General features: G+C 37.9%; 1 protein-coding gene across 1 annotated transcript in view; it reads right to left on the bottom strand.

The window, feature by feature from the left end:
* FAM81B (family with sequence similarity 81 member B) overlaps positions 1-13,978 on the bottom strand; it is a gene marked incomplete at its 3' end in the record, with an annotated part of 64,179 nt that overhangs the window by 11,914 nt on the left and 38,287 nt on the right. Inside the window, exons 6-7 of the mRNA XM_080719771.1 lie at positions 7,468-7,597; positions 3,753-3,859 (exon numbers count right to left, since the gene is read on the bottom strand). Coding sequence (XP_080575897.1) covers positions 3,753-3,859; positions 7,468-7,597 — 237 coding nt within the window. The remainder of the gene's footprint in view (positions 1-3,752; positions 3,860-7,467; positions 7,598-13,978) is intronic.

Below are 13,978 nucleotides of genomic sequence, written 5' to 3'. Positions count from 1 at the left end.
TTCCATCCAACAGACAACTAAGATTGGTTATCTGTGGAGATTCATTATTTATGTTAGTCTTTTACCTATCTCTAAAGGGTATTGTTTGCCTTTATTGTTGTTAATTTCTAGGACTTCTAGTTGGAATATTAATATACCTTCAGATATAGCATTTGGAAATATTTTATCCCATTCTATTAGTAATTGTTAACTCTGTTTACATTGTCTTTGGATATACAATTTTTTTTATTTTTTAGGGAGTTTGTATACTCCTCTGTTGCCTGTCCCATTGAAATCATATCCAAGAAATCACTGCCAATTTCAATGTTGTGAGGTTCTATGACCCAGATTTTCTCCTAAAAGTTTATAGTCTTAAGATTTATATTTAGGTCTTTTACCTATTTTGAGTTAATATTTGTATATGGGATTAGGTAAGGGTCCAATTTTATTCTTTTCCATGTAATTATTATTTTTTAACAATATTTAGTTAAAAGATTAATATTTCCACCACCAAATGTTCATGGAAACCTTGTCAAAAATAACTTGACAATATAGGGAAGAGTTTAGCTCTAGGCTTTTATTTAACTCCAATGGTTTATATATCTGCCTTTAGAATAGTACTACACTGTTTCAATTATTGTAGCTTTATATGGTTTGAAATCAGAAAATATATATCTTCTAGCTTTGTTCTTTTTCGAGATCGTTTTGGGTACCTAGAGTCCATATTCCATATTAGGATGGATTTTTTTCTGAAAAATAAATATATAAATATATGATAGTTTCACCTAAAAAATAGAAAAAAAATATTCTCTGGTAAGAAAGAAAGTAAAAAGAAATATTGAAATGTTATCTTTAAGTCATCAAAAGCTTGGTATCAGACAAATGAAACTGTTATGTGAGATTATCATTTTTAATTTTAGATAAATTGCCATAATACTAGATGTCAACTACTAAGCCAAGCATGGGAGGGAGGGATAGGGAGAGAATGGGGTGGGGATTGGGTGCGGGCTGACTGGGAAAAGTGTGCATGTATGTCTACAAAAGTATGTATCCTATTATGATGTATGAATATAGTGCACCAATAAAAAAAATCAGAAAAAAATGAAAGTTGAGATTATGACTTTTTTAATGTTAGTTTTATTTTGATACAGTATGTGCATATTACCTTTTTTTAAAAAAATAAAATTATATAGGAATGAGATAATCATGTAACTAAAAGAATTATTAGAGCTCATAATTATTTATATAGAGAAAAATATGACTCATTGCCTGCTGAAATGGTAATGAAACGTTAAGACTTCATTATTTAAGATAAAAAAGATTCAAGTTAATACTGTTACAAAAATATCCAGATGTTTATGTTCATGTAGATGGCTGACTTATATAGAAGCCAATCTCCCACAGTACAGAAGGCAGAAAAAAAAAAAAAAAAAGGATTGCCAACAATGAAACAGTCTACTCTGGATCTCAAACATTTTATTTCCTCTCTTTTCTTTTCTTTCCTTTTTTTCCTTTCTTTTCTTTTTTTTTCTTTGTGGTACTGAGGATTGAACATTCTACTTCCGAGCTATACCCCCAGCCCATTTTTTTTTATTATTCTTTATTTTGAAACAGAGTCTTACTAAGTTGCAGAGGGCTTCACTAAGTAGCTGAGGCTGGCCGCAAACCCAGATCCTCCAGTCTCAGCCTCCCACGCACTGGGATTACAAGCATGTGCCACCACACCTAGCTTCTTTCCCCTCTTTTCTAAATGTTATATTTTATCCCATTCCATATTATAAATCCTATCTCTTCCCTATGAAATCAATTCTAAAACTGGGCATCTATAAAAAGTTTACTTTTCTACTTACCTTTGGATACTTTGTCCAAATTCAACACTAACGGCATCATCACACCAAGCATCACATAGGTATTTACAGTGCACTCTCTCTGCACTATAAGAATCTAAAAATGCTTTCTTAGAATATGAAGTATGTATTTTTTGTTTATTCAAGACATCTATTCTCCAAATTTTAGTGAGAACTGGTGTTTCTCATCAATTTTTAGGACATATATATTTTTTTGTTTTAACGTGTCCAGAATCAGGTGTGTTAAAATGATGGTATGCAAGCCAGATGGGCGTGGTGGCGCACGCTTGTAATCCCCGCGCTTGGGAGGTGGAGACAGGAGGATCGCACAGGTTCGAAGCCAGCTGTGCTGGTTTAAGAGACCATGTTTCCAAGTAAAAATATAAAAAATAGGTCTGGGATTGTGGCCTGGAGATAGAAGGGTTTCCAGGAACCCCATGTCTTGGAGGTACAAAAATATAATGGTGCATATTATATGTGATGGAACTTAGATATAATAAAAACAGTACAGTAGAGAAAACAAAGTATTATCAGAATACTAGATTTGACCAAGGCATTAGACCCAAGTGGTGTGGACATACAGGAGAAGAACAATGGTACCAAGAGCAGTCAGGTGTCAGGCAGTATCAGCTAAGTGGCTGGCATTTTTCTTTGTCTGCACCATAACCCCTAGACATGGTCTTTTAAACAAGAATTTGAATGTTTGTGGAGACTTGTCTCCTTTTCTACTTTCTCCATTGAACAGGGGAAAAAATTCAGCATAATGAGCAATTGTGCAATTCAGTTATTTTTGTTTTGTTTTGCTGTACCTGGGATGGAACCCAGGGGCATTCTACCTCTGAGCTACACCACCCTCAGCCCTATTTTTTAGTCTTTAAAAAAAAAAAACAAAAAACAAAAAACAAAAACCAAGGTCTTACTGAGTTGTGAAGAGCTTCGCTAAGTAGATGAGGCTGTCAGGGAACTGAGATCCTCTGGTCTCCGCCTCCCGAATGCTGGGATTGCAAGCATATGCCACCATATTTGGGGGCAATTCAGCTTAAAAAAGTCACAATATGAAGGAGTAAGTAGAAGATCTTGGAAGATGTCTTAAAGGAAAAGCTTGTTTATCAAAAGTGCTTTAAAGTATACTTGGATGTTTTCTCTCTTATGTGGAAGCTAGAGAGAAAATAGGAGACAAAAGGGACTTTAGGTAATTTAGGAGAGCGACAAGTAGAATATTGGAAAGGGGATGGGGAGGGAAATGAGGAGGAGAAAAGAAAGATAGGCTACGACCATGTATGAGGGTATCACTACCAATCTCACTATTATGTATGGGAGGAGTGGGTAGCAGGAGGGACCTGGGTGCATGTTTGAAAGTGTAAAAATTATACTGGATAATCTTAGGAGGTCAACTATATTCAATAGTTCACTTCAGTCATTTTATTTTATTTTATTTGCGGGTTTGGGAATGAAACTCAGGGGCATTTGACCTCCGAGCTACACCCCCTTCCCTATTTTTTATTCTTTATTTTTTGAAACAGGTTCTCACTAAGTTTCAGAGGGCCTCACTAAGTAGCTGAGGCTGTCTGTTCTCAGCCTCCCGAATGCTGGGATTACAAGCACATGCCATCATGTCTGGCTCACTTCAGTCATTTTAACATAAAGTTAAAGTAAGTTAAAATTACTCTATAGGAAGAGTCATAAAGAATATGGCAATTTAGTTGAGATATTATGCAAAGAGAATGACAGAATCAGTATTCATACTTCTTTTATGAATATTGTATAAGCTACTTTAGTGCAGAATATTCTCTGTATTGGTTTGCTACTTTATTTCTTGGCCAGGTTCAACTTCCTGGGATCCGTTTTCATTTTATGCAAATGCTTTCATTAGGCAAAATTCTTTGGAATGCACTTAACAGAATCAAAAATCTTCCATTCACTTACTTGAATTCCAAAATGTTCATTTCATGGCGATAATCTCCCTGGACCACCTTTAAATTTGAAGTTTGCTCAGAAGTGGAAGTCTCTATCTTTCCTAAGAGCTGCATTACCTAATGAAAGTACAAGAGGGAGCTTTTTCTGTGTGTGAGCAAAACCACCAGCACTTACACAAATTATATCTTATTCATAAAGGAGCTAGGAAACAGACTGAAACCTATTGAATGTTTGCATTTGAAAATGACTTTTTCAAAATGAGTATAATTTGCAGGTATAGTCACATTATTTTCAGGAAAAGGATAATGGGGAGTGCTCCATTCTGCTGTCTATAATATTCTTTTATACAAGAGGCTACCAAATGATATAACAAAAAGATACTGTTTTCATTAGTTTGTTATTAACTTGATTATTTCTTTAGCTTCTGTCTCTGGTTACAAGTGGTTACACAGCTATATTCTCAGGTCGCATTCGGTGACTAATGGCAATGCTCAACCAAAGCTGAACGAATCAGTGTTTTGCTTCACAATTAGTCCCCGAGGAAAACACACATGACCGGCTGAAGATTCAATTTCAGCGTTTTCTAGGTAATATTCTGACAGGACCACAGTGAAATGACTTAGGGAATGTATAGATATAAAAAAACAAAATCTAGTTCCAAAAATTTATGAGTAAAGTGCCTTTCACACTGCTAGAAGCGTGAGGAAATTCCTCTGGGGACAAAAACTGGATTGAAAAAGAGATGTAGAATTGCAGCATGTACTTGTGTCTAAGTTAATCATTGTCAAGGAGGATAAAACACTGGCTTGGACCCAACAAAATTTAGACCCTGAAAAAGATGATAATATGGAAGAAAGTTGGCATTCAATACAATCAGAGTTCTTTTAGCAAAGGAAATGATAAACAATGGAAGGGTTTGAATAGATAAATCTTGAGTGGCAACGATTAGCACCCAAATGGTTATTACAGGAGATACATTTAAGGCAGGGTAAAGGCAGAAATGTTGAAAATAATAGGCTAATATACACCTAGTAAAGGCAAAAAAAAAAAAAACAGTAGAGCAGTGTTAATGTTAGATAAAATGTTATTCAAGACAAAATATGTAAAAAAGAAGGACAAAGATGGTAATATTTTTTGATGAAGAGAAAAAATGGTGAAAATAAAGAACTTTCAACCTTATTTACTTTATATGCTGAGTTAAGCAAAACCTTTTTAGGATAGACTATCATAAATTATATATTAGTAATTTTAAATGAATTCTCTTTTTCACTGGTTGAGTACATAAAATACAAATAAAGGTAGAGGAACATATGAAACATAAATTTTATTTAGTAGATTTATATACTCTTTCAATTTATATATGGTTTAGATACAGAAGTTGAATGGTAAAGCTCATGTGTTGGCAAAGAAAACATTCAGAGGTGAAATTATTAGGACTCTAACCTCATCATTGAATAAATACATTGATGAATAAATAATTTGAATAGATTTATTGGGATCTATTACCTGTAGGCAGGTAAGGTGTGGCTGGAGAACAGAAGTCACTGGGGTTGAGGTCTTGGGGACTATTTTTGTCCTTGGTCCCTTTCTCTCTAGCTCTTATCTCTTCCCAACTACCCTGAACATCTTTCCTCTGCCACATCCTGCAGCCATGTTTCTGCCTTGGGGCAGCTAACCATGAACTGAACCTCTAACACCATGAGCCAAATAAATGTTTCCTTTATTAGATTGTGCTTGTCAGGTATTTTAGTCACAGGGATGAAAAAAGGCCAAGTACAACACATACCAAACCATGTAACTTACAAATAGGCAACATTCATTCTTTCTCATTGCCCCTGAGCATTTGCAACAATTAAGCACACATGCACACCTATAAAGAAAATCTCAAATTATTCCTCAAAGCAGGAAAAGCATAGGCTGTAATGTTGTACTGCACTGAAACTATAAATTATTGATAAAAGTACATACAAAGAAACAAAAATAGAGCCACTTGAATAAAAGAGAAAAACACTCTGTTTGTGTATGTGTGTGTGTATGGTAATGGAGCTTGAACTCCAAGGCATTCTACTTCTGAGCTACACCCCCTAGCCAAATTTTGAAACAGGGTCTTACTAAATTGCTGAGGCTGGTCTTGAACCTACGATCCTCCTGTTTCAAACTACTAAATAACTGGGATTACAAACGTGCACCACACTCCCGGCTAGAAAACCACTTATTTATTTGTTTATTTTGGTGGTACTGGGGTTCCTGGAAACCCTTACTTCCGGTATACACTCCCAGACCTATTTTTTTTTTAATATTTTTATTTGGAAACAGGGTCTCTTCAGCCAGCGTGGCTGGCTTTGAACCTGCGCGATCCTCCTGTCTCCACCTCCCAAGCGTGGGGATTACAAGCGTGTGCCACCACGCCCGGTTCCCACTCTTTTAATTCTAGCATTTTGCATATTTCGAGCAAGGGCTATAATTGTCCAAGGTCCTGAACTTCTGAGCTCAAAGTCCGCACCATATGTCCAGACCATTCTTTCCACGGGCTTCTCCTAGTCAGTGTCTCCTAGTGCATGATATTCCTTTGATGGATGACTTTCCTTTAAGAGACTTGATGAAATGCTCGTTATAATATCTCAGATAAAGCCTTCCTTCCCTTTTGTCTGCACAGGGACCAGGCTAGTGCTACAGTCTGAAGGTTCTCCCTGTCCATTTTTCTTCACAGGTTTTCCCTCAGTAAAACTCCTGCCCATCTAATTCTCTCATGGCAGTTGCTTTTCAAAGTTAACCCTGAATTTACTTGGAAATGACAATGAGAATATTATACATCAAAAGGATGTAGCCGCATATGAGTGAAAACATATCCTTCACTTCCTAGTAGAATAGTAGCAGGAGATTTGAGGAGGGAGGTGGGTAAGTGACAGAAGAAATCTGATGATAGAAACAATTCAAATAATCCTTTGTTGATATATGAAATTATCTATATCAATGTTAATATTATCTATGGGGAGGGGAAGGGAGTGAGGTGGGACCCAGAGGGAAACACACAACAAATGCTGAGTGCACCGGTCTCTCTATCACTCTGAAAACCTGATTATTATGTGTAATTACAATGCACCAATTAAAAAAATAAAAAAGGATGCAGCCAAATCTGTAATTAGGTAGCTACTTACAGGTATCTCAGTACCGCTGGGCAAAAAGGATGAGTCAGAAAGCCCAGGCAATTAGCAGGGGCCTTTAAAATCCTGCCTGAAGGATGTTTATGTTGGAGGTTGGGGATGAAGCTCAGTGGTAGAGTATTTCCCTAGCATTTATGAAGGCCTGGGTTTTATTCCCAAGTATTTCAAAAGCAAACAAAAACGATTTTTATACATTTTTTTGTAAGATATATAACCATTGCAGAGTTTTAAACAACGACATAGCATGATCCACTCATATTAATGTTGGCTCTTTAATAGGATAGCTTCCAAGGAAATTCCTTTTCTTTTAACCCCCGGTTCTACAGTTTTTGGGGAGAAGCTAGAGAGTATGCAAATGGTAGTCTACGTGTACCCAGGAGACAACCATTAAATACTGTTCACTGGACTGATTGCACATGGTGTGTTTCAATGAGCCATCATATTACACCTTTTAAACAAAAGAGTTCTTCTAAAGAATTACCACCTGACTGGGCATTTTGATAAGCTATAATGATATTATGTCTTGTAGTAACACATGGGTCCCATCTAGTTTCCATTACCTTCACATCCAAGTTCTTGGAAACAGTGTCCAGGGCGGACACAAGATCTTGAATTGCTTTCTCGAGTTGCCGGTACTCCTGCCTCATGAAATGAATGTCTCCAGAAAGCTTCACGATGCTTGAGTCACATCTAGTGCCAAGATGCAAACATATGTGAGATCAAAAGGCTCATAACGTTTTTCAAAAACTCTCTTATTGGTGCATTGTAACGATACATCATGGTGAGATTCGAAGCGATACAAACATGCTTGCATATAGCACTGGGTGTGTTACCCTCCAGATACCTCCCTTCCCCCACCTTCTGCCCCTTACATGGTTGAGACTGGTGATACCTTCACACATGAGCATAATATTATTTGAACATTTTCCTTTATCAGGCTTTTTTTTCTCCTCCTCACATCTCACTCCCACATCAAGACCCCTTCCACTATTCTTCCGGTCTCTCTCCTCATTTTTCTAAGGTCCCATTTATTTTCTACTTTCCATCTATGAGAGAAAACATATGATCCTGGTCCTTGACTTTCTGTGCCTGGCTGATCTCACTTAGCATAATATTCTCTAGTTCCATCCATTTTCCTGCAAATGACATAATTTTGTTATTATTATTATTATTATTATTATTATTATTATTATTATTATTGTGTGTGTGTGTGGTATTAGAGATTGTGCCCAGGGGCATTCTACCACTGAGCTACACCCCCAGCCCAATTTTTTATTCTTTATTTCAAAACAGGGTCTCACTAAGTTGCAAAGGGCCTCATTAAGTAATTTAGTTATTAATGGCTGAGTAAAATTTCAGTGGGTGCCATATTTTCTTTATGCATTCATCTGTTGACAGACACCTAGGTTGGTTCTATAATTTGACTATTGTGAATTGTTTTGCTATAAAAATTTAAAATACTATATAGAGGCTGTGCATTTTTTTATGGCAAGTTCTAACATCCTGTGAATAATCTGTTGGCAGATATAGGAGTAGGTATAGGAGTCTCCTTCTTCATTTCTTCTTTTCTTCCTGATGGGAGAGAACCCAACTTAGATACATTGATCCAAACCAGAGTGCCACAATGGTGTATAGGGAACAACGAGGTATTTTATAAAATTGTTTACACTTTCAGCATTAGAATGACTCAGTCATTGGAATTTTAATATGTTTGAAATATACCCTGTTGCAAAATTGATAGTTTTTCCTTTTTCTATTATCTTCTTTTTTTTTTTTTTTGTGGTACTGGGATTCCTGGAAGCCCTTCTACCTCCGGGATACACTCCCAGACCTATTTTATACTTTTTTTTTTTTGGAAACAGGGTCTCTTAAGCCAGCACGGCTGACTTTGAACCTGTGTGATCCTCCTGTCTCCGCCTCCCAACTGCAGGGATTAAAAGCGTGCGCCACCACGCCTGGCTTTATATCATCTTCTAAATCCACTTTCCTCCCTTTGGTCTCTTTTCCTTCGCCCCCAGACTGTAAATAGTCCTTTGGCTAGCAAAGGTGTCCCAGACAAAATCTTCCAGTTAATCTTTTCTTGCCTTCTTTCACTCCTGTCTCTTGAGTGCTCTCAGTCAGGCACTGTCTCATATTGGGACAAAAGCAAATCACACTAACATGAATGTAACTGTGGTCCATAAGGTAGCATTTGATATGTTAGGGAAGGAACCCTGGTGAGATGGAGTTAAGTTGAACTTTAACAATCTTCTCAGCAGCTCAAGGAAGAAAACAAATAACTCTACCTTCTGACATTACTCAAGAGCTCTCTTGGGAAAGAAGGTTACACACTGAACTAATAATCATTTAATTAATGTTCCTATTTCTGTATGCATGATAGATAAGATGAACACTGGAGTTATATATGAGTTACCAGCCATCACTTTTACACCTATCTTTTCATAAAGTAACTGTTTTGACTGTTGTCAAATATTTATTAGAAACCACATTTTCATGTTGTTATGTTAAGTGACATAAGTATTATTTGCTTTATCACTGTTAAGATTTTGTAGGATCTAGAAATGAATTTTTAAAAAATATTTTTCATGCCAAAGAGTTGAACCAAAGTTGAGTGAAGATGGTCATTTTTCCTGAGCATGTCTTTGAAGGAATACCAGGTGATTGAGAGGAGAAAACATTAGAAGCCAATCTGATCAAGAATGGAAACAAGATGGTATGCACCCAAGCCCTGGTCCAAAGCTATTTTACATATCTGTGTATAGAAACTGTCATTGTCAAAATAATACTTCTGTTGTTGATTAGTTGGGCTGTCCTTATGTGGGTCTATATGGAACTCTCCAAAACTATAGAAGTGGCTACTGCTACCACTCTCTCCTGCCACCTCCTTCCACCCCTCCCTTGTTCTCCATCCTCAGGGACAGCTGTTCTATGTACAGAAAGCTACTGGTTAAGAGTTTTGTTTCAGCCGGGCATGGTGGCGCACACTTCTAATCCCCGTGCTTGGGAGGCGGAGACAGGAGGATTGTGCAGGTTCAAAGCCAGCCGTGCTGGCTTGAGAGACCCTGTTTCCAAATAAAAATATAAAAAATAGGTCTGAGAGTGTAGCCAGGAAGTAGAAGGATTTCCAGGAACCCCAGTACCACCAAAAAAAAAAAAAAAAAGTGTTGTTTCTTTCAGATCAGATTTTGTGTCCTGCATCTACTATGTCCTAGGTTTGTGATCTGGGACAGGTATCTTCTGTTAGTTTCAGTTTTCCTCATCTAACAGAAAAAAGGGGAGTAATGATATTGAGGTTGCTATATGCAGTTGCACAATTTGCTTATCATGCAACTCCAGGGGATGTCAGATACCTGAAAAGCTGTGTGATATGTCCCTTGGAGTACTGGACGTTCAACCCTCAGAACCATAAGCAGTGGCCCTGAATAGCACTACTTTATAAAGTTACTCAAAGATGGAAGAAGGCAAGGAATGCAACTTAGGTGATACCTGGCACAGGGGGATCATCCATACAAGAGAAGAAGCTATATATTTACTCATCTTGAAAGCTGTCACCTGTTCATTCTTACATTCTCAGCCTCCCACAAGCCCAACTCATACATATTGTTATAGTTAGATAAGAAATGCCTGTTAAAGAGCTCACTTAATTTTTGGAGTTCATATAATTGAGTCATGAGGGTTGTAATCACAGAAGTGGATAAATCCATTGTAATGAATTTACTTGGGTGGTACCTGGTAAACTGGTAGGGTGTGGCTATAGGAGGTGGATCTCTGGGGTTGCAGCCTTGTACATTATATATGCTGCTGTTCCTCCTCCTCCTCCTCCTCCTCCTCCTCCTCCTCCTCCTCCTCCTCTTCTTCTTCTTCTTCTTCTTCTTCTTCTTTTCTCTCTCTCTCTCTCCCTCCCTCCTCATTTCCATTTCACATGGATTGAGCCCAAAACCATAAGAAAATAAATCTTTCCTCCAAGTTATCAGGTATTTAGATTATGACTACAAGAATGCCAATGGATATAATAAATGGTACCAGGAGTGGGATTTCCAAATTGGAGAACCAGCTCCAGAAGCCACAAAACCAACTAAGGAAATTCATCCTCACAATTCTTTTACTTATAACCACCCCACTCCTGGTACCAAAATCTGTATTTGTCAGGGTTCACTAGAGTAAAAGAACTCTCAAAACATGTATATGGGGGTAAAAAAAAAAAGGAATTTATTAAGTCAGCTTACAGTCCAAATCAGTGTAGTCCCAGGTTTCTGACTATACAAGGAGAGCCAGAGGAACCAGCAGCTGGCCAGGTGGTCCAAAAGCTGAACTCTCATTATTAGAGAAACTACTAATTCAGTCCCAGCCCAAGATAAAACAGCCAGGAAATTCTCTGGAGAAATGATGGTGAAGATTCCTAAAGTTTGAAGAGCTATAGGTTGATATGTCAGACGAGAGCAGATGTGCTTTCTCCTAGAAGAACCATGCATGCATTCACACAGCTTTTTATTTTTTATCTAGGTCCTTTGCCTGTGAGAACATGAGAACATGCTGCCTACATTCAGCAAAGGACTTCCCCTTCAGCCTGCCAATCACTCAGTCATCACACCCAAAGTCACATAGTCTTAGGTGTTTCATGGTCCAGTCAGGTTGATAATTCAGACTAATCATCACATAGGTAGAAGTCAAGAACTGATGAGCAGCTTCCCAAAGCTGCACTCTATATTCCAAAAGGAAGTTTTCAACCTCTATTTAGAATGATTTTACTGTTTCTGTTAGAATACTATGTGCCCATTGTAAGAAAATTCACATAATGTAAAAAGGAACAAAGAAGAGAGCTTATATAATTACAAATAACACCTTTAAGAAATGGCGACTTCCGGGAAGATGGCGACCAAGAAAAGTGGGGCTTAAGAGCCCCGCTAACAACTAATCTCCATTACCACAAAATCAGCACCTTTCATAGCCAGAAAACACCATCACCAGAGAAACAAAAAAATCACCAGGCTCCAGAGAGAAATTGGACTGAGAACAGAGCTCAGAGCCACAGAGGAGATACACCGGCCTCACGCCGAGGCTGAGGCAGCAGTGCCATACTGCCGGCGGCAGCGGCGACTTTACCGGACGGCTACAGCAAGCCGAGGTGAGCCGCTGTGGAACAGCCAGGCGGGATTTCTCGCCGCAGGTAAAATCTAAAGCTCCCAGTGGCTGAGCTCAGCACACGCTGCAGGGATTCAGAGTGGAAATCAAAACCAAGAAAAAATATGCCAGCCTCACGGCCGAGGGTGTAGCAGCGGCGCCATATTGCCACCGGCGGCAGCAGCACCGAATTCACCGAATCCAGTACCGCTACATCTGCGTACTCAAGAACAGTGAGTCAAATTGCGGGCCACAGAGGAGAAATCCCAGTACTGTACTCCCTGGGACTTGACCTAGTGGGGGAGTGGCGGTGGCAGATATATCACACCATAGGAGAACGTGCAACCTGGCACCCCCCATAGTCTAAAGCTGCCTCTATCGACTCTCTGGGTCGGAGACTCTATGATACAACCCAGTAAAGGAGTAGTGGGGTCTGAGATACTACTGACTCGAGATCCAGAACACCTTAAGTGAAGTCATAGTGACCCAAGGGAAGAACCCAGAGAAGGCACAAACATTCGAAATCATGGGAAAGAGGAGTAATACTGGAGCAATAAATGCCCACTACCCCACAACATCAGAACCCGATAAAACAGAAAATCAGAGATTTCTAGAAGATCAAATCAGGAAAATAACTGTAGAAATAATAGAGGTGCTTCGAAAAGAACTCAGAGAGAGCCAAAAAGAGATAAAGGATGCAATTAATGAAGTAAAGGCCTCAATTCAAAGCACAAACAACCGATTAGAACACATGGAGAACAGAATCTCGCTCTTAGAAGATGATCATTCCAAAAATGAACGCATAGTTTCTAATCGAGAAAAAAATATCCAACAGCAGGAATCTGATATTGAAGAAGTATGGGCCCATTTTAAGAGAGCTAACCTAAGAATAATTGGAATAGAGGAGGGAAAAGAAAGTGAAACCAAAGGGATCAACAATCTCTTCAAGGAAGTAATAGCAGAAAATTTTCCAGACATAGAGCAAGAGGTCGATACTCGGGTCCAGGAAACTTATAGAACTCCCTTTAGACAGGATCGGAGAAGAGGATCCCCACGCCACATAATTGTCAAAATGACCAATGTGGAAGCCAAGCAGAGAATCTTAGGGGCAACAAAAACAAAGGGCCAAGTGACATTCAGAGGCAAACCAATTAGAATCACTCCAGACTTCCCAAACCAAGTCATGAGAGCCAGAAGGGCTTGGAGTAACATATTCCAAACTCTGAAAGAAAACAACTTTCAGCCAAAAATTTCCTACCCAGCAAAACTTTCTATCAAATTAGATGGAAAAATAAGAAGCTTCCATGACAAACAGAAACTGAAGGAATTTATGTCTTCAAAACCAGCACTAGAGAAAATACTCAAAGAGATTAACTACAAAGAAGAAATAGGTAACACACACCAGAACCAGAGAAACAAGATTTTCCATCCAACAGACAACTAAGATTGGTTATCTGTGGAGATTCATTATTTATGTTAGTCTTTTACCTATCTCTAAATTGTATTGTTTGCCTTTATTGTTGTTAATTTCTAGGATTTCTAGTTGGAATATTAATATACTTTCAGATATAGCATTTGGAAATATTTTATCCCATTATATTAGTAACTTTTAATTTTGTTTACATTGTCTTTGGATATACAATTTTTTTTTTTTTTTTAGGGAGTTTGTATACTCCTCTGTTGCCTGTCCCATTGAAATCATATCCAAGAAATCACTGCCAATTTCAATGTTGTGAGGTTTTATGGCCCAGATTTTCTCCTAAAAGTTTATATTCTTAAGATTTATATTTAGGTCTTTTATCTATTTTGAGTTAATACTTGTATATGGGATTAGGTAAGGGTCCAATTTTCTTTTCCATGTAATTATTATTTTTCAACAATATTTAGTTAAAGGATCATTATTTCCACCACCAAATGTTCGTGGAAACCTTGTCAAAAATAACTTGACAA

This window comes from Muscardinus avellanarius, assembly GCF_963383645.1.
Source record: "Muscardinus avellanarius genome assembly, chromosome: 1".
In the NCBI taxonomy this organism is placed as follows: Eukaryota; Metazoa; Chordata; class Mammalia; order Rodentia; family Gliridae; genus Muscardinus; species Muscardinus avellanarius.
The sequence above is the reverse complement of the archived record's forward strand: the minus strand, read 5'-3'. Positions and strand labels throughout refer to the sequence as shown.